Source organism: Typopeltis vanoorti, chromosome 17, assembly GCF_054136105.1.
Source record: "Typopeltis vanoorti isolate ZY-2024b chromosome 17, IOZ_Tvanoo_1.0, whole genome shotgun sequence".
Lineage (NCBI taxonomy): Eukaryota > Metazoa > Arthropoda > Arachnida > Uropygi > Thelyphonidae > Typopeltis > Typopeltis vanoorti.
In genome coordinates, this window is record NC_143565.1 from 86,400,281 (window position 1) to 86,421,453 (window position 21,173).

General features: G+C 37.7%; 1 protein-coding gene across 1 annotated transcript in view; it reads left to right on the forward strand.

Annotated features, from left to right (window-relative positions):
* LOC150097596 (regulator of G protein signaling 7-like) overlaps window positions 1–21,173 on the forward strand; it is a 198,394-nt gene that overhangs the window by 134,713 nt on the left and 42,508 nt on the right. The window contains exons 2-3 of the mRNA XM_090406784.1: window positions 17,368–17,464; window positions 20,951–21,001. Of these exons, the coding sequence (XP_090262910.1) occupies window positions 17,368–17,464; window positions 20,951–21,001 (148 nt within the window). The remainder of the gene's footprint in view (window positions 1–17,367; window positions 17,465–20,950; window positions 21,002–21,173) is intronic.

Sequence of the window (21,173 nt, forward strand, 5' to 3'; positions counted from 1 at the left end):
GGTAAGTCAACTGACTTCGCAAAGGCGATACGCTAGGCCTACTGCCATTAGTGTCGTTGTTGTATTTTAACATCTTGTTGCTAGTTGACGCGCCTATGCTTGATATTGCTGGTAGTCCTTTGCGGCTGCGGGATATTTTACAAAAACTTCTGCTGGCAGGTCTTTAGACCTGCGGGATATTTTATTAACGCACATACGCAACTAAATCGATATGAGCGTGCCTGACCTGGACGTATTTGCTGATCTGCTCGAAAGAGAGCCAGCTCTTGAACTCATTGATAAACTACAAAAGAAGTTCAAGTTGACATGGCCTACTAGCATGATTGACCCCGACACTATTATTGAGTCACTCGATAAAAAGCTAGCACTCAGTTTTATTAAAAAGCTCCTCAAAAAGTTTGAACGGGATTGGCCCGGCTACTTAAATTTGTATTCCTCACCTGAAGTTGAAGTTGAGGAAAATGAAGACTCCCCACAAGTGGAGGAAAAACTCAATCTAGTTGTCTCTACCTCTAATCCTTCTGATCAAGAAGAAACTCACGCACGTAAGAAGAGAAAAATTCTTGCTGCTGAATCAACAAATGTTGTTGGTATGGAAGAGGATGTTCCCATTTCAGATCCCTCTGTTTCCCACAATGAAAAGGTGCCACCGATTATCCTAAGGGAAAAGCAGAGATGGACAACACTCAGAACCATCATGGCAAATTCACAAATTCATTACACGTCTGCTAAAAATGCAGACGAGGGAATACGAATTCAGCCCACCACGGTGGCTGACTATAGAAACCTTACAAAGGAACTGGATACTAGAGGAACCCAATATCACACATTTTCACTTGCCTCTGAAAAAAATCTGAAAGTAGTCTTACGAGGAGTCTCTGAGGATATTGACACAGATGAAATAGTTACTGACCTTAACCTACAGGAACTACCCCCCATAAAGGTCACTAGAATGTTTAGATCAAATAAGACACCTATGCCTTTAGTCTTAGTAGAAATTCATAACATCTACAAAGACATTTATAATTTAAAATCAATCTGTGGACTCAAAATCACCACAGAACCATTGAGAAAGAAATCATCTTCTGGGCAGTGCCACCGGTGCCAAAAATTTGGCCATGCCCAGAAGCTATGCAAAGCTCAGTTCAGATGCGTAAAATGTGGCGAGAATCACCCCACAAACACCTGCGCCAAGCCAAAAACCACCCCGGCTAAGTGCGCTAATTGTGGGGGTCCCCACCCTGCTAATTATAGAGGGTGTATGCATCATCCCAAAAACAGATGGAATGATCCCAGTCATCAATCTACCTCGTCATCTAATGCGAGAGTTCCTGAAGCTCAGGCTACTCAGTTCTCCAAGAGTGAGAACATGACAACTGGTGCTCGCCCATCATTAACTGAGCCCCTTAAGAAAACGAATCTTCAACATCAAGTAAGAACATATGCTGATGTGGCCCGCTCCAAACAGATAGTACAAACCCAGAACCGGAATACTCCACACTCAAATCTATCAGCTGTTATCACCTCTTCTCTTGCAAACATGCTCCAGGATTTCAGCAACTCAAATCCATCCTTAAGTGTCACAAAAAGATTCCTACAGCAAACCCAATCCATATTATCTGCACTCTCTGATGCATAGGAAAAAAATCGTCCCAAACTCTCTTAGGATTATCGGTTGGAATGCCAACGGTATAAAAAACAAACTATTAGAAATCCAGGAATTTAATAATAGATACAACCCAGATATACTGCTAATTAATGAAACTCACCTGAGGCCTGCTGACACCCTGAAAATCAGAGGGTATCAGATTTACAGAAACGACAGGCTTGGGTATAGAGGTGGAGGTACAGCCACTCTTATCAAAAGCTATATCAATCATCACTCAATAACCAACCCTACTACCACCAACCTCGAAATCACAGGAATCAATGTTCTCACAAACTCAATTGGGAACCTCAAAATTTTTTCTGCTTACAACCCTCCATTAAAGACATTATTGACCTCAGATCTGGATGCCATCCTTGGAGTAAAAGGACCGATCATCATCGCTGGAGACCTCAATGCAAAGCATCCTGCTTGGAACAGTAAATCCACTAACAAAAATGGTCGTATCCTTTCTAGCTACACAGGATTAAACCATGCTGTTGTGGCTGGACCTACCGAACCAACTCATCTCAGTACATCTGGCACTGCTGACATCTTGGATATAGCCATCCTGCAAGACATTAAACTACAGTACAGCCTTACATCACTAAACGAGCTGTCGTCGGATCACAACCCAATTCTACTGCAATTGGGAGAACAAGAATGCCTGTCTCCTCCTCATTCAGGCATATCGTGGGAGAGATTGTCTAAAGCACTTCGGGATCAAATAGGACCCGTCCCACACATATGCACACCAGAAGATGTGGATTCTGCAGTGACTAGCCTCACCCAACAGATTAAGTCCGCTATAATGGTTGCAACCTTCCAGAAACCTGTTCCCAAGCCTGATCGTTTGCCTGAGGACATTATGGACCTGATCAGAGAGAAGAACAGAGCTAGGAAGAGATTTCGTAACACTCGCGCTCCTCAGGATAAGACAGTGCTTAATAGATTGAATGGAGCAGTAAGAGATGCACTTAAAACGCATAGAAACGAAGTTTGGGATAAAAAGTTAGCCTCTATCTCACCTATTGATCACTCTATGTGGGGCCTACTGAGAAACATCAAAAACAAAAACAGATCCCTCCCCCCTATAATCTCAAACCAGGGCCTAATCCACACAGATGCAGATAAGGCAGAAGCCATACTTAAAAATCTTGAGGATCAGTGCAAACCATCTTATAACAACATTGATTTCAATCATCTGTATAAAATCCACAGACAGGTTAGACATGCACTAAACCTCCCGGATACCAGTGCTGATCATATTGCACCCGCATCACCTGTTGAATTATATGATATTATTAAAAAACTTAAGAACAATAAAGCTCCTGGACCAGACAGCATCTCAAACAGGGTGATCAAGCTGCTGCCTCGAAAAGCTATAGTGCATCTGACCAGTATAATAAATGCAATCTTAAGACTTCACTATTTTCCTTCCACCTGGAAACTGGCTGATGTGATTCCTATACATAAGCCAGGCAAAGACCCACACTTACCGCAGAATTATCGTCCAATCAGTCTCATCTCCAACCTGGGTAAGATTGCAGAGAAGGTCATCCTCTCACGACTCCAAACCTCAATAAATGACCTAAACATCCTCCCTAAAGAACAGTTTGGTTTTCGGCAACACCATAGTACTACCCAGCAAATCCATAGAATTGTGGAATATATCATCACCAGCTACAACTGGCGCCAGTACACAGGAGCTGTTTTCCTAGACCTATCTAAAGCATTTGATAAAATCTGGCATTTTGGACTCCTGCACAAACTTATCTCAGCCGGCATCTCACTAAAAATGGTTCATCTAATCCGTTCATATCTTCAGAATAGATCAATGCAAGTTAAAATTAACGGTTCTATATCGTCCCAGCGCCATATCTTTGCTGGAGTGCCACAGGGATCTCTACTGGCTCCATTGCTGTTTTCTGTATACATGTCAGACATCCCTCACAATCCGATGACTTCCATTTTAGCGCTGTATGCGGACGATACGGCAATACTAACCAGATCCCTCAGACCCCACTTCGTTACTAGAAAGCTTCAAGAAAACATTCTAAAGCTGGAGGGTTGGTTCTCTAGGTGGAGATTGGAAGTCAACCCCCTGAAAAGCTCAGCGGTTCTTTTCTCAAAAAGGCCAATGTCTCCTGCAGGAGATGTGTTACTATTCAATACTAAAATTCCCTGGCAGACAGAAACAAATTACCTGGGTGTAATTCTCGACAAAAAGCTATCTTTCAACCAACATATCAAGTCTGCATGTGCAAAAGCATCTAAAGCCATAGCTCAGATTTACCCGCTAATTAATAGAAATAGCAAGCTCAGCAACAGAATCAAATTGCAACTTTACCAGATGACGATTCGTCCCATAATCACCTATGCCTCTCCAGCCTGGAGCCACACCTCTAACGCTAACATTATCAAGATTCAGCGTGTGCAGAACAAGTGCTTGAGAATGATTCTGAACGCCCCGTGGTATGTTAGAAACAGCCAGCTCCATAGAGACACAAATATTCCATATATTCTCTCTTATCTACAATCCTTAGCTTCCAAGTTTTTTCTAAAGACGTCCACACACCCCAATGATTTGATTCAACAAGCTGCAGCATATGAGCCAACGGACATATTCAAATATAGAAGACCAAAAACTATATTAGCCTCCTATAACGATGCATAATCTCCATGCCCATTCAGGGCGAGCAAACTGCTCGTAAATTTTACCCTCACTGTAACCACGACAGATAGCGGGGAATATGAAAAGCATCTTGCTTCACCCTTAAAGACATAAATGTCAATTGTCAATTGTCAAAATCTTATGGAAAGGACAGATGCGGTGATTGATTTTCAATCCAATACCCTTGGAGGGCAATGGATAATGGATAGCAATGCTGTAGCCAATGAAGTTCTAACTGAGGCTCGGCTATTGCTGTTATTGCTGTTACCCTCCTGCCATGATCAGAGCTTTAATAGCTCAATAACACCTTATCCCTACAGTATTTTCTACAGATAACGGGGAAGATGAAAAGCATTCTTGCTTCGCCCCTTTAAGCCAGTCCATATAAGGATAAGGACTAAAAATCTTACGTAAATAACTGAAAATCGAAGTCTTTCTATATTTTATTCATGAAATTTTTATTTATTTTATATTTTATATGACATATGAAATATCTCATTAATTTTCTTAAGTGATATCTATATTGGGGTTCCTGGAATGAATGTCAAGTGTATTCTCATTGCATTATAACATTTTATGTTAAATTATTTAAGTTAAAGGAATTTCTGAACCTCGGTCATGCACTTTCTCTGAATATTAATACTTAGTAGTAAGACATACATTTTTAGGGGAAGCCTTCACCTTCACCTTCAAACCTTATTTCAATTTAAGATAGCAATAATAATAATAATCAGTGCACTTACAAGTTAGCTTAAATTGATTTGAACATACTTTTCGAATCCTAAACTGATTCAACTTCGGAGATATGATAAATTTATCAGATCAAAGTAGGATATATAAACATATAGACAAAAAGCTATAAAATTATATAACCTAAAATTTGGTGATATAAAAGTGATGAATGTAATGCTTCCCCCCCTCCACCCCCAACGACGCACACGCCATTGATTTCTTATAGGCTTTACGGCCTTTCTGTGTGGTGCAAGAGTGATGTAAGAAATGGTCATTTCACATAAAAAAAATTAAAACTACAATTTTAAAAGTACCAGAATTCTTTACAGTGGTAAAATTCCAATATATGAACCTAAAGTAAGTTACCAAATTGACTGGGTATTTAATAGATTTGAAGTTACTGATAAATATATAAAAAAAGGCCTTTAAAATAATTATCTACGACAATATTGCAAAATTGTTTTCTTTAAGTTTATTGCTGTACACACGTTTACAGTAGCAAGCGTGAAATAATACGAAGCAATCATCATAAAATAGGTTTCATAATCACAATCTTGTATAGCGGCATCATTGGTTATAACAACAGTTGAATCTGGAGCTGGTCTTGCTGCAGACAATTAATTATTGTCTCGTGTTTATTTTAAATACATTAAAACAGTTCGTGAATACAGATTACTCACCGAAACACAAATCTCGTCATAACGTACCAAAAACATTACACTATATTTAACTCAATTCTATCTCGAGAACACAATAAAATATTCTCTTGTTTTCTCTTTAGCTAAAGCCTTTTAACTTACCTTTCCTATTTTTACGTCATCTCTCCACGTTTTCTCCTAAGCACACCTTCTACGGTTAATCATAGTCCGACGCACATCACTTAACTCAACTTAGAATCTCTTTGTTCTAGCGATTCGCTCACTCACTCGGGCGTACCTCAGTTAAACTTGCACCAACAACAATGTGATGTTTACAATGTGTTTCACGTGCACTTACTGTAAATGATGGTTTCATCCTGGAGATTTTCAGTTTTCTGTCGCATTTTTAAACAAGGCTTTTATCTCCTCGCTATGGCCTCGTAATGATGGTGCTAGTTCAGTCAAATACCATCAGCCGGTTATCCTGACTGAAACACAATTCAAAGAGAGCGAAACATAATTCAAATTTAAAAATATATTTTAATTGTGCAAATCATAAAATTCAAATATATATTTTAGTTAACAAATAATAAATATTAATATCTTTAAATTAAATGCGCTATTTAAAATAAAATCATCAAAAAAAAAACGATAAAAATATCATTTTAATATCCGCTTCTTTTTCTTTTTTTTTTTTTTTACAATTTTCCATTTCCCTATATAATTTTAGTTGTCGTTTTTTGCATTCTTGAATGTGCATCTCCAGTTGATAGAGTAAATAATATTAGGCTTAACGTTTGATATTTTCGCTTAGAATTCTTTTATGTTTCCTAGTTACAACAAGCGACATCTATGTTTTCAGTAATATTTCATTGAAATCTCTTTTTCGGGCCGTCAAATATGTTAAGCCTATTTTCTAAGCTAGGCTTAGAAGAAGATTCTGTGCCATGCTTAGGTAAAAGGAGGAACTGTACAGTTCTCTAGCTGATATACTGTAAAATATTTATTAAGAATATTTTTTTGTGCACAAGAACAGAGAATCATAGAGCAAATCTGGAAAGAAACTTGGTAGCTTTCATTTTCGAAATGCTATAATGCAGTTTCAAGTGCAGAGTGTTACAGATTAGTTATTTTCTTCGAATATTCCTCCTTTTTATATAATTTGCATTGTAAAAACTATAATAGCATAGATTATATTTGAAAGAATCATGACTTTCAAAAAGCAGAATGAATGCAAACAAAGGCAGTTTTCAAATCGTTGACTCCTCTCAAGGTTTCATACATGTTTAATGGATTGGATCTATATTAAAATTGTAGTGTAATTTTTTTTAAATTAAATATTTTTATTGATAAATTTGTCTAAATTAATTTATTTTAAGAATAGTAAATAAAATTTAAAAAACTTTAGACTTATTTTAAAATTATGCTAAAATAATAGCAACACCAAATAAATATATCAAGTATTATGCTATGTGTATAGTAACTACGTTCTGATGAATAGCTCAATAACACCTTATCCCTACACCGTCCTCTACAGATAACGGGGAAGATGAAAAGCATTCTTGCTTCTCCCCTTTAAGCCAGTCCTTATAAGGACTAAGGATAAGATGATGAGGAGATTGGAAAATGCTAAATACCCTTGGAGGGTAATGGATGGCAATGCTGTAGCTAATGAAGTTTTAACTGAAGCTCGGCTATTGCTGTTACCCTCCTGCCATGATCAGAGCTTTAATAATAGCTCAATAACACCTTATCCCTACACCGTCCTCTACAGATAACGGGGAAGATGAAAAGCATTCTTGCTTTGCCCCTTTAAGCTAGTCCTTATAAGGACTAAGGATAAGATGATGAAGAGATTGGAAAATGCTAAATACCCTTGGAGGGTAATGGATGGCAATGCTGTAGCTAATGAAGTTTTAACTGAAGCTCGGCTATTGCTGTTACCCTCCTACCATGATCAGAGCTTTAATAGCTGAATAACACCTTATTCCTACACTGTCCTCTACAGATAACGGGGAAGATGAAAAGCATTCTTGCTTCGCCCCTTTAAGCCAGTCCTTATAAGGAATAAGGACTGATGAAGAACTGAATCAATCGACCATGAGATGCGGTGATTGATTCACTCAATCCAATACCCTAGGAGGGTAATAATGGATGGCAATGCTTGCAGCCAATGACGTTCTAACTGAGGCTTGGGTATTGCTGTTACCCTCCTGCCATGATCAGAGCTTTAATTGCTCAATAACACCTTATCCCTACACTGTCCTCTACAGATAACGGGGAAGATGAAAAGCATTCTTGCTTCGTCCCTTAAGCCAGTCATTTTAAGGATTTTTTAATGATAGACTATAGAGTCCTTTTTAGGACTTCCAGGGTAACAAATGGCAATGCTGTAGCCAATGAAGTTTTAAGTGAGGCTCGGCTATTGCCGTTACCCAGCCATGACTAGAGCTTTTTAGCTCAATAACACTCCATCCACACAGATTTTCTTCATTCAGATGACGGGATAAAGAGTCAAGGACTCAGTCCATCGCCCAGTTCTTTTAAGAACTTAAGATAGACTAGAGAATTAGTGTATGGGTGGTCGAGCATGATCATTTGATACGGTTGTAGATTTTCTTCTCGGTAGAACGTGTTAATCAAATATGAGAAACTTTGGTTTTGTAGTGTAGCTGCTAGATTAACTAGCAGAGACGTGTTTAAAGTCATTAAATTGCAGATTATACTGTATTTAAGACCATCAGTAAAAATAAGTGGACTGTATTTGCAACGAGGATGATTCGTTAGGCCTAACAGCCGTTAGAATCGCCATTGTTAGCATATCTATTTCAGATCCATTTACTTGCGTTTATACGCAAACCGTCAATGATGAATGTGTTAGATTTGAACGCCCTCACAGATTCGCTGGATGAAGAGCCAGCACTTATACTTTTAAATAAACTTCAAAGGAAATTTAAGCTGAAATGGCCACCAAACATGATAGATCCTGATATCATTATAGACTCTCTAGATAAAGGACTGGCTTTCAGCTTCATAAAGAAACTCCTTTAGAAGTTCGAGCTTGAATGGCCCGGCTTCCTAAATCTTTACTCTTTACCCGAGACATGGATGAAGATGAAGATGAAGAGACATGGATATGGCATGGATGAAGATGCCCGCAACACAGATTCCTCTGCCTCCACCAATGAAAAGGTGCCTCCAGTCATTCATAGGGAAAAACAGAGATGGACAGCCTTCAGAACCACCATAGCCAACCTGCAGATAAATTACTCCACTGCCAAGAACACAGAGGAGGGCATCAAAATTCAGCCCGCTACAGTGACTGACTATAGAAATTTAACCAAGGAGTTGGATGTAAGAGGTATACAATACCATACCTTCACACTTACCTCGGAGAAAAATTTTAAAGTGGTACTCCGAGGAGTATCTGAAGATATTGAAATAGCTGCTGACCTCAACATGCAAGATCTGCCTCCCATAAAGGTCAGTAGAATGTACAGATCTAACAAGACCCCTATGCCTCTAGTATTGGTGGAAATACACAACATCTATAAAGATATTTATAACTTGAAGACAACCTGTGGGCTTAAGGTCTCACTGGAGCCACTTAGGAAGAGGGCCTCTTCTGGGCAGTGCCATAGATGCCAAAAATTTGGTCATGTCCAGAAGTTGTGCAAAGCTCAATACAGATGTTTAAAATGTGGTAACATCCACTCCACACATACCTGCTCCAAGCCAAAAACCACCCCAGCTAAGTGCGCTAATTGTGGTGGCCCCCACCCTGCAAATTACAGAGGGTGCATTTACCACCCAAAAAACAGACAAACTGAGTTAATCAGTCAATCTACCTCACTATCAGAAACGAGAACCCCAGAAGCTCAAGTTCATCAGGCTCCTATTAGTTTGAACAAGATGACAGGTGTTCACCCACCATCACCTGAGCCCCCTAAGAAAATAAATCTTCAACACCAAACAAGAACATATGCTGACGTGGCCCGCCACAAAAAAGCAATCCATGACCAGAATATGCCAAACCCACATTCAAATATAACAGCCATCATCACCTCTTCTCTTGTAAATATGTTACAGGATTTCAGTAATGCAAATCCATCACTGGGCACTACAGAAAGTTTCTTGCAGCAAACACAGTCTATTTTATCTGCACTCTCCAATGCATAGGAAAAAATTTACCCCAGATTCTCTAATAATTATTTCATGGAATGCCAACGGCCTTAAAAATAAAATACTAGAAGTGCAGGAATTCAATGACAGATATAATCCGGATATATTATTAATTAATGAGACTCACCTAAGACCTGCTGACAATCCTAAATTCAAAGGGTATCAACTCTACAGGAATGACAGGCTGGATTACAGAGGTGGTGGCACAGCCATCCTCATCAAAAATCACATCAACCATCATGCTGTAGCCATTCCTACAACCACTAATCTCGAAGTCACAGGTATCAATGTCATCACAAATTCTGTCGGAAACATAAAAATCTATGCTGCTTATAACCCACCATCTAAAACATTGCTGACCACAGATCTGGATGCTATCCTCGGCGTTAAACTGCCGGTTATTATTGCCGGAGATTTTAACGCAAAACATCACGCCTGGAGCAGTAGGTCTATAAATAGGAATGGCCGCATTCTCTTTAACTACACAAGCTCAAATTGCGCAACTGTGGCTGGCCCCTCAGTGCCAACTCACCACAGTCCTGCTGGCTCATCCGACGTCTTGGATATAGCTGTCCTTCAGAATGTCAACCTAGAGTACACCCTGGAATCATTGAATGAATTATCATCAGACCACAGTCCTATTCTGCTCCAACTGGGTTATCAGAGGGGACTTCCCCCTTCGCCTCACACCTTCATTCCCTGGGAAAAACTATCCAAAATGCTTCCAAACTACATTAATCCCATTCCTCATATTAATTCCAAGGAAGAAATTGATTCTGCAGTTAATAAACACAGCCATAGCATCTATCACCTCAAATTCAATTGCTTTCAAGCCTAAACGAATACATAAAACAGATGACATAATGAACTTAATCAGGGGAAAAAATAAAGCAAGAAAAAGATACCACAACACCAGAGCACCCAAGACAAAAAATATCTCAACAAAATGAACAGTGCAGTGAGAGATGCACTTAAAGCACACTGAAACAAACTATGGGAAGACAAATTAGCCTCCATATCACCTGGTTATCAATCCGTTTGGAAGTTCCTGAGAAACATCAAAAACAAATACAAATCTCTTCCTCCTCTCAAATCTGACCTGAACATTGTTTACACAGATGCAGAAAAAGCCGAAACTATAGCTAAAAATTTAGAAAAACAGTGTAGCCCTTCATACAATAATCTAAATTTCAATCATATTTACAAAGTCCACCGCCACGTCAAACACGTGTTAAAACGGTCTGATACCTGTACCAGCCAACTCACACCTACTTCCCCAGCTAAAATTTATGACATTATAAAGAACTTAAAGAATAAAACAGCTCCAGGGCCTGACGGCATTTCCAACAAAGTTATTAAACTGCTACCCCGAAAGGCTATCGTATATCTTACAACAATAATAAATGCTATGTTCAGGTTTAAGTACTTCCCCTCTGCATGGAAGTTGGCAGACGTAGTTCCTATATACAAACCGGGAAAGGATCCTCAGCAGCCTCAAAGTTATCGTCCCATAAGTCTGATTTCTAATTTGGGCAAAATAGCAGAAAAAGCTATCCTTTCCAGAATTCAACTTTCAGTAAAAAAATTAAACATCCTTCCTTCAGAACAGTTTGGTTTTCATCAGTTTTACAGTACCACCCAACAAATTCATAGACTAATCGAATTCATTACCACAAGTTACAATTGGCACCAATACACCGGAGCTGTTTTTCTTGACTTAGAAAAGGGGTTCGACAAATTATGGCACTTTGGACTACTATACAAGTTGATTTTAGCTGGCATTCCATTAGATCTAGTCCAAATTATAAAGTCATTTCTTAGTGACAGACGAATGCAAGTCAAACTAAATGATATATTATCTACCCAGCGACGCATCTTGGCAGGAGTTCCTCAAGGGTCCCTACTGGCACCGATACTTTTCACGATTTACATGGCGGACATTCCGCACAGTCCAATGTCATCCATCATTGCCCTATACGCAGACGACACAGCTATACTAGCCAGATCTATTAAACCGCACCTTGTCACCAAGAAATTGCAAGAAAACCTGCAGAGATTAGAGCACTGGTTCTCGGAATGGAGATTGCAAGTAAACCCTCAGAAGAGTATCGCCATGCTCTTCACTAAAAACTCAATATCTCCCAAAGATGACATCTTCCTATTTAATATCAAGATTCCTTGGAAAGCAGAAGCCAAATATCTGGGTGTACTGCTGGGCAGAAAACTAACCTTCAGTTTAGTTTTCTTCACATGATGCTTTTTATAAAAGCCTCATGTACAAAAGCATCAAGAGTCATCGCACAGCTTTACCCTCTTATCAATAGGAATAGCAAGCTGGATACCAAAATAAAACTGCTCCTTTATCAGTTGATGATTCGACCCATTATTACTTATGCGTCCCCAGCCTGGAGCCACATCTCAAGTACAAATATCCTCAAACTACAGACAGTGCAAAACAAATGTCTCCGCATGATCTTAAACGCACCATGGTATGTCAGAAATGTCGAACTTCACCGGGATACAAAAATCCCCTACATCTATTCTCTTTCCTGCAGTCTTCAGCAGTAAAGTTCTTCTCAGCATCCTCTTCACATCCAAATGAATTAGTGCAACAAGTAGCAAATTATAATGAAACAGACTTCTCCAAATATAAGAGACCCAAGGCCATCCTACTTCCAAATGAAAATCTTTAAATCGCACCCACTCAGACAGAGCACTTAGCTCATAAACTTTTCCTCACACAGCAATCCTTATCAGATAGCAGGGATTATAAAAGCATTTTGCTTCACCCTTGTAGTCAGCAACGTCTTGCGTCTTGCGATAGACTATAGTGGTGAGTTGGAGAGAAATTGTCATCAAAGGAAATGGTGATTTCTTTACCCTTGGAGGGTAACGGATGGCAATGCTGTAGCCAATGAAGTTCTAACTGAGGCTCGGCTATTGCTGCTACCCTCCTGCCATGACATGATCAGAGCTTTAATAGCTCAATAACACCTTATCCCTACACTGTCCTCTACAGATAACGGGGAAGATGAAAATCATTTTTGCTTCGCCCCTTTAAGCCAGTCCTGATAAGGATAACTATAGTGGTAGGTAACAATTGAATGTGGAATGTGGAATTCCAGGTTACCATCCTGGGAGGGTAATGGATGGCAATGCTGTAGCCAATGAAGGCAATAACTGAGGCTCGGCTATTGCTGTTACCCTCCTGCCATGATCAGAGCTTTAATAGCTCAATAACACCTTAACCCTACACTGTCCTTTACAGATATAGCTCAATAATACCGTATTCCTACACTGTCCTCTACAGATAACGGGGAATATGAAAAGCATTCTTGCTTCGCCCCTTTAAGCCAGTCCTTTTAAGGACTTAAGATAGACTATAGTGAGATGCGGTGATTAATACCCTTGGAAGGTAATGGATGGCAATGCTGTACCAATGAAGTTTAACTGAGGCTCGGCTGTTGCTATTACCCCCTGGGGCGCAGAGATTCGAGCATTTGAGTTCGCTCTCTTAAGGTTTTTGCCTTAAGGGAGCAATTTGAGTCTCCGAGGAAAGTGTTCTTCGGCATGGCCCGCTGAGGGGCTTTGTCGGTGAATGCTTTTCTTCGGAAAATATGAGTGGTTCTGCTTGGTGGTTGGTGCTGGTGGTGGTGGGTGGAAGGCCATCACTGAGTGGAGCCAACGCTGAGATGGACGGTCTTTCACCCACGATTGAGTGGCCTAGGGATCGTCTGAATTTTTAGAGACGGCTTTACCTTAACATATGGCAATGCTGTAGCCAATGAAGTTTAACTGAGGCTCGACTATTGCTGTTACCCTCGAACTCTGACCAATATGTGTGATGAGTGATTTGTGTGTGTGTGATAGTTTTTTTTCTTTTTTTATAATTTAATTCAAATTATTACATTTAATTTATTAAATGTAATAATTTGAATTTAATGGACACATTACTAAAAAAATTGAAATTAAGTTTTGTTCAGATTAAGTTGATAAAGAAAGTCTTGTTAGGATTTTTTTGAATAATCACACAAATTTAATAGAAGATGACATTTTGTTGCAAACTGTATTGACGCCATGGCCACCTAATTCAGGCAAACAGATATCCCCTAATCATTCTGTTTAGAGTGAGTTTTGTTCAGATTAAGTTGATAAAGAAAGTCTTGTTAGGATTTTTTTGAATAATCACACAAATTTAATAGAAGATGACATTTTGTTGCAAACTGTATTGACGCCATGGCCACCTAATTCAGGCAAACAGATATCCCCTAATCATTCTGTTTAGAGTGATTAGTGTTACCATAGTAGTTGAGACCACATGGGAAAGAAATGCACCAGGAAGAAAACAAAGATGAAGTTTGTATTTTCAAGTAAGAAATATAATACGTTCCTTGCCATTATGGCGTCTACTATGTTGATACTGGTCATTCCGCTGAGATTATTTGTAAAGAACATATGAATTACATCCGTTTCTGCTAACTTAGTATGTCCGATGTACCACACCAGTCTTCGCCAGGTGATCCTGGTGTATATTTTTCTGGAGGCTTCAACTCTCTGAAGATCATTTGCTCCAGTCACACCATCCATCCATCTCATTGACGGTCTTTCCCTTCCACTTTTTCCAGGAACTTTACCTTCAATTACTGCTTTGAGAAATCTTCCTTGCATCCTTTCAGTATTTCAAATTTCTTCTATCAATATACTTAAGGCGCCTTAAAGTTCTACAGATCCTTTATAGCACCCATCCATTTGATAATGTCCTCAACAGCCTTCTGGGACTCCGCATCTCAAAAAAGCAGCTATCATTTTCCTATCAGATTTCTTTAGGTTCTAAGTCTCACATCCACAAGTCTTTGTTCAAAAAACAGTCGAACTTTGTTTCTGTGGAGATAGATCCACAGATTTTAGACAAGTCTTCGCCTGTTGTTTTATTTTCCAGTTCTGTTTAAAATGTTTACTACTGTTACTGTCTTTGATATATTTAGTTTGAACTTAAACTCGTTACCGAGTCGAACTAAACGGAACATCCTTTGGATCCCAGGTACTCAAACTTGCTGACTTCCTCAATTCTTTCTCCGTTAATGTACATGTTTCTGAGCAGCTATCCTGTCTATATTTCCTTTGAGAACCATAATCTTTGTCTTGTTAGGATTGATCTGAACTCCACTGTTCTTATTAATCTCATTAACATTGTCAAGGATTTGTCTCAGTTCTTCCTAGTCATTACAAAGAAATACTGTATCATCACTGTACGTCAGATTATGGATCAATCTACCATCTATCCTAATTCTTGTGTTAAGCTCATCCAGTGCTATAGGCATGATGCCCTCAGCATAGATATTAAGCAGGTGAGGAGAAAGTAGGCATCAATACCTGACTACCTTGCCAACCTGAAGCCAATCAGTCAATCCAGCATCTGTTCTTACGGTGGCTTCTTGCTCACTGTACTAGTATCGACCTGATAATGTGAGGAAAGTTGATTATTTTCATTACCTCCAACAATGTAACATGGTGAACACAGTCAAAAGCTTGGCAGCAGTTTATAAAACACATTATCATAGGGAGTCTAAATTCTTTATTCCTTTCTATGATCGGTCTAAGGCAAAGGATCTAATCTCCGGTAACCTTACCTTTCCTAAAACCAGCTTGTTCCTCAGGCATTTCTGCCTCAATTTTGGCCCCAATCCTGTTTACAATGATCGTTAATAAAATCTTGCTTGCCTAAGAGATTAAACGAATAGTGTTTTCAATCCTTCATATCCATCTTTTTGTCTAGTGGTATGAAAACCAACTTTCTGCCATGATTGTGTCTTCCATATCACTGTAATCAATTTATGAAAAACTCTTATCCCTCCATCCTCTGTAGCTTTAACTCTGCTTGGATTCCATCTTCACCTGATCATATTGCTGTTTAAACTGTTTACCTGCTCTTTCAAACTTGGACGAGGTTCCAAATCAAAATTTTCCAGTTCTGTTTAAAATGTTTACTACTGTTCCTGTCTTTGATATATTCAGTTTGAACTAAAACTCGTTACCGAGTCGAACTAAACGGAACATCCTTTTAAGACTGTGCCTTTTCATCAGAAACTCAAACTCTTCACATTTATCAGCATAAAATGTTCCCTGTCCTGCTTGATGACGTCTCTGGGTAATTCTTATATTCTTCAGTCCCTGTGTCTGTTTGTTTCTCCCACCTCCTTCTTTCGATCAGATACCATGTTGAATCAGATATCCATGGGTCTCTTGGTCTTCTAATTGTGCCTAGATACTTCTTCGTTATATCCTCTATTATAACCTTGACTCCACCCAAGAGGGTTTCAAGTGAGTTCTCCTCACTGGTCTCTAAACGATCATCGAACTGTGTTGATATTTCTTCTGTGAATCTAGTAGACATTAGCTCTGATATCCAGTCTAGTGCGACGGTCCACTTGTCAAATTCAGGCCATTTGGCTCTATATTTTATAATAACGAATTCCATAGTCAAACAGGGGTATACGCCATCTATCAACCTCTTTTGTTAATACAGACAGCAACATTTCTTTATTCCACAGAAATTAATATTGTGATAAGTGGTTTCGCGACAGTAAAATTAGTCTTATTACTTATTGAACAGCCCTCGTAATATGAATGAATTTCTTGCAAAGTGCAATGAAAACGAGTGGAACTAAAAAGAATGTAACTTATACATTTACATAAGAAACAAAAAAGGTCAGTCACAGCAGAGAGAGAGAGAAAGGATTAGATTTATAAATAACTAACGAATAAGCTTTGAAGGCTCGCAAACATTGTTTGGGGGGCGGACGTACATGTATATTCCCAAGCCCTATTTGTTTTATAGATTAAAAAAATAGTTTTAGGCCTAAAACTGTTTTTTAGTTTTAGGCCCAAACATCCCCTCAGTGGAAAAGAAAGTTATTTCTTTTCATATATTCCTGCATATACACCATGCAGTAAACACAACGTATGTTATTTTGACTTTATTTTGAAGATTTAATGTAATCTTATTGCAAATTTACGTTTCTTGTGTGCTTAGCAAAATTTAAATTCAGGACTTACAAGCGTGGAATGGAAAGAACAGAAGTGGAAAGCAAGACAGTCAATCATATTTTACCCAACATAAGCTGCAATGTATCTGTACAAAAAATATATCTTTGGAATGCATTTCCCAGTTACAAACATCACAATTCCATTTATGGAACATATCTTACAGAGAAAGAGAGGATTTCATCCTAGTAACAAATACAATGCTGAAAAGCTCTGTGATTACTTTGAATATCCCCTTTGTGCTCGAATTGAAAGAGGATGGGGGGGGGGGTAAGCTTCGTTCAATACTCAAGATTCTCAGGAAAAGATACACGTAAAAGGAATATTAAAATTGTACTTTTATTATAAGATTTTTCTAAGTAATCTACTTTTTTGCAGTTATAAAACAGTTGGTATCGTCGTTGTTTTCATAAATATTATATTTTATGACAATTTTTTTGCTTAATTTACAGATGGAAAAGATAGTCCAGAAGATGCAAGATGAACAAAATGGCGTTCCAGTAAAGACAGTGAAAAGTTTTATGTCAAAGATTCCAAGTGTCTTCACAGGTAACACAACAACAACATTTTTGCATAATTTGGGTGCATTGAATACAAGTAGTGTCCGTGTTCTGAATCCAAAGTCAGGATATACAGTAGAAATACAATTTACTTCAGTGATATCGCTCTGAAAGTAAAATATTATATTATACAACTAAGGATACATTATGATAGATAGATAAAAATGCGAATGCGAAAGAAATAAGAAGAAACTTTTAAGAAATTCTCAAGTATTTAATTTACACCATTTGAAGTTTCTTTTAACTTTTTTTAAGCGAACACTGGATACACCTAACTATATAATATAATAGATCATGTACTGAGAACTGTTACCCTTGGAAGGTAATGGATGGCAATGCTGTAGCCAATGAAGTTCTAACTGAGGCTCGGCTATTGCTGTTACCCTCCTGCCATGATCAGAGCTTTAACAGCTCAATAACACCTTATTCCTACACTGTCCTCTACAGATAACGAAGAAGATGAAAAGCGTTCTTGCTTCGCCCCTTTAAGCCAGTCCTTATAAGGACAAACCATAATAGTAGCTAATTGCTCATTCAATGTATTTTTAAACCTAATTTTTTCCGATAGATGAAAATATTCCAATTCGTCCCTAGGGACACATTATTCCGATAACACAAACGAACTTGTTAAAAGGTCACAATGTTGTCGTTCCAGATCTTTGCAATTTTCAGACAGAAACTCATGTATGAGAAGGCAAAGGCGGGATTGTTGACGTAAACTTAATGGATTTCCTTAAAGTTTACGTCATCTACCTTTCCTTAAAGTTGAGCATTAACTTAATTATTCCAAGGAGACGACCGCAAGCTTATTTAAGAAAAAAAAAAAAAAATCACTGAAAATATTTGAATGTTTGGTTACTAATTTATGAACGATCTTGACATTTTAGTGTCGTCGCCTATTGCTTTCATCATGGATAATTAATTGACTTAAGGTCTACTAATCCATGAGAGGCTTGTAAGGAAAATATTCAATGTAATTAGAAAGTAAATCAGATATTTCTCAATCATCCACTTTGGCTGTTACCGATGCTAATAAATTTTATCTTGCTTTGATATATTAAAAAAATCAATACATACATTTAGTCTCTAGAGCAGGGTTTACAATTTAGTAAAAACAATTATTATGAACAATTTTAGGTTTACACCTTTTTTAGACGGAAATCATAAAAATATAACATCGCACGATAAACAAATGAATAACAGACGATAAAGATACTGATAAATATCAGGTACAAACCAGTATAAATCAATATTCAAACTAATTTAGTATAAATCAATATTCATTCAAACTAATTTTTCTTATCTGTTTTCCAAAAGACAAAATATATCCAGAGCGCATAAGATCCAATGGCAACGTTAATTTGAATGAATATTATGGATCCTAATTTGCAAAAAAAGAACAGCCAAATTAACAATATTAAAAAGAAGTCGATTGAAAAAGCGAAAGCATATTTTGGGAATTACCATAATCATAGGGAACACTTCTAATGTTAGTAAATTTGACTAAGAAATTGCAAAAGAAATTTCAGAAGGCGCATCTCATTCTGGCACTACAACATCAACACTAGTTGTATTCTTTGATTATACAAATCGCAATATTTCTTCATATTAAATTTTAAGCCTTGCTTCCCTATCTATCATAAGTGTTTTGTGTGTGTGCAAATAGTATATATAATGATTTCTACTTAATTTTTCCATTATATTTTCTATAAATATCTAACATTTTTAGAAACGTTAAACTTATAATAATAATTATTTTTATACACCTATAGATCTTTTAAATAAGGATTATATGAATAATTTTGAGGTTGATTTTTGTTTTGTTGCATAATAACTAATTCTGGAAGATTAGTTGTTTTAGATTTTTTAAGTGGGCCAATGATGAGATCCCCTTTACTTTCACCCTTACTACTTTTGTGAAAATACAGAATGAGTAACGTCAAGTTCCAAACGAATGATTGGGAGGTTTTAACTAAACAAAAGTGGAAGGAAGAAAAAAGTTCCTTTCATTTCTTCATTTGCATTGATGTGTTGGATAATAAAATTACATTTTCTTGTAAGTTAGTTAGATCTTTTGTAATAATGATTACAGTGATGTATATTAATTACCAACGGGTATAATTTGTGCGATTTGTTCAAATGCTACGCATTCTTTTTCTTTTGAAATTTTTTGACGTAAAGTTATGACACATGACGGAGTCATATGTCATTGGTTCTAAACTCCTAACTACGCGCACTTTGCTAGTTACGATCAGCCGCCAATGAAAACAGACTGGAAGGATGGAAGGAAGGAAGAAGAGCGTTCAGTGGAAATCTCAAGCTCTCCTCGGAGCTTCGACTACTTTTCTTACACCGTCGTGGAGCGTCTTGTCTAGGAGACTTCCTGCGAACGTGATGGAAATCGATAGGTAGTATTGGGGCATTTGTTTTAACCCCCTTGAGTCCGCATTTTCACGTGTTTCGTTATCGTGACAATGCAGGATCGCGTGCTTCGTGTACATATTTTTCCCGATGGATTCTTGCCTCCCTTTCTTCCACATTGCAAACTTGGCAGTGTACCTTTAATTGGTTCGTGAAGGACTTCGTTCTCATGCACTTATAATTCGTAGTCGGTCATGGGCAGAAGCGATGCATCGTATAACAAACAATAAAGTGATTTTTAAAATTCACGTTTTTCGTTTTTTATTTTTTTATTTATTTTTATCATCCTCTGAGTTAAATATTCCTGAAATTCTTCTTCAGGAAACAAATGTGTACATTTTTAAACCACTTCAGTTCTCCAATAAGCTGGATGGTGGTGTCACACCGGGCGATGAACATCATCTACCACCTAAAGACATTCCCAAACATCCGCTATCCACTCGCACAAAAAGACCGGCAAATTAATTTGTACTTTTGATGATTCAAAGCGTTATAAATTTGAATTAGTCTCATTTGCGTAGGGAGGTATACAGCAACTACAGGAATCATGGCAACAGAGATTCATTGAAGCATAAAAAGCTCCCAACTAAAGGAATTAGCTTTTATGGGAAATAACTTAACAGTGCGAATTCCATACTGATAACACAGTTGTAATTCCATTCCCATATCTCACCATTAAGCTACGATTGGTTTTGCATAGACTACAATTATGTTGGGGAAGGGAGGGAAGCAGGTGATTATATACTTGCTGCCTCACGATTTTAGAGAAAACTAATTGAAACCTTGCTTAATTTTCTTGGAAAAAGAAATCTTAAATTAACCATATGCCGGTATACAATTTTTATTCATTTGTAAACTTCGCCCACCACTTTTAAATCAAGCGTCTCCTCCAATAGCTTGGAAGGTTTGCGTTTCACAATGGCAAACCTTGAAATCTTATCATTTAGTTTTACTCTCTGCAAAATTATGGAAATACGTATTTATTTCTATTTATATTATTTGTATAGATGAGTACTTATGTGAAAATAAAATTTATTGCGTTGATTTTTCTCAGGTTCGGACCTCATTGCATGGATGATGAAAAACATGGACGTGGAAGACCAGAGTAAGTGTTCAGCGATAAAATGAATTATGTACGCATATATTAAAAATAGTTAATGAAATTATTATTTAAATATTTTATATTTAGTTGAAATTAATGCTATTTATTATCGCTGAATAGACTGGCAATAGAAATCTATATTTAGATCCATAAAGAGGAGAACCATCAATGGTTC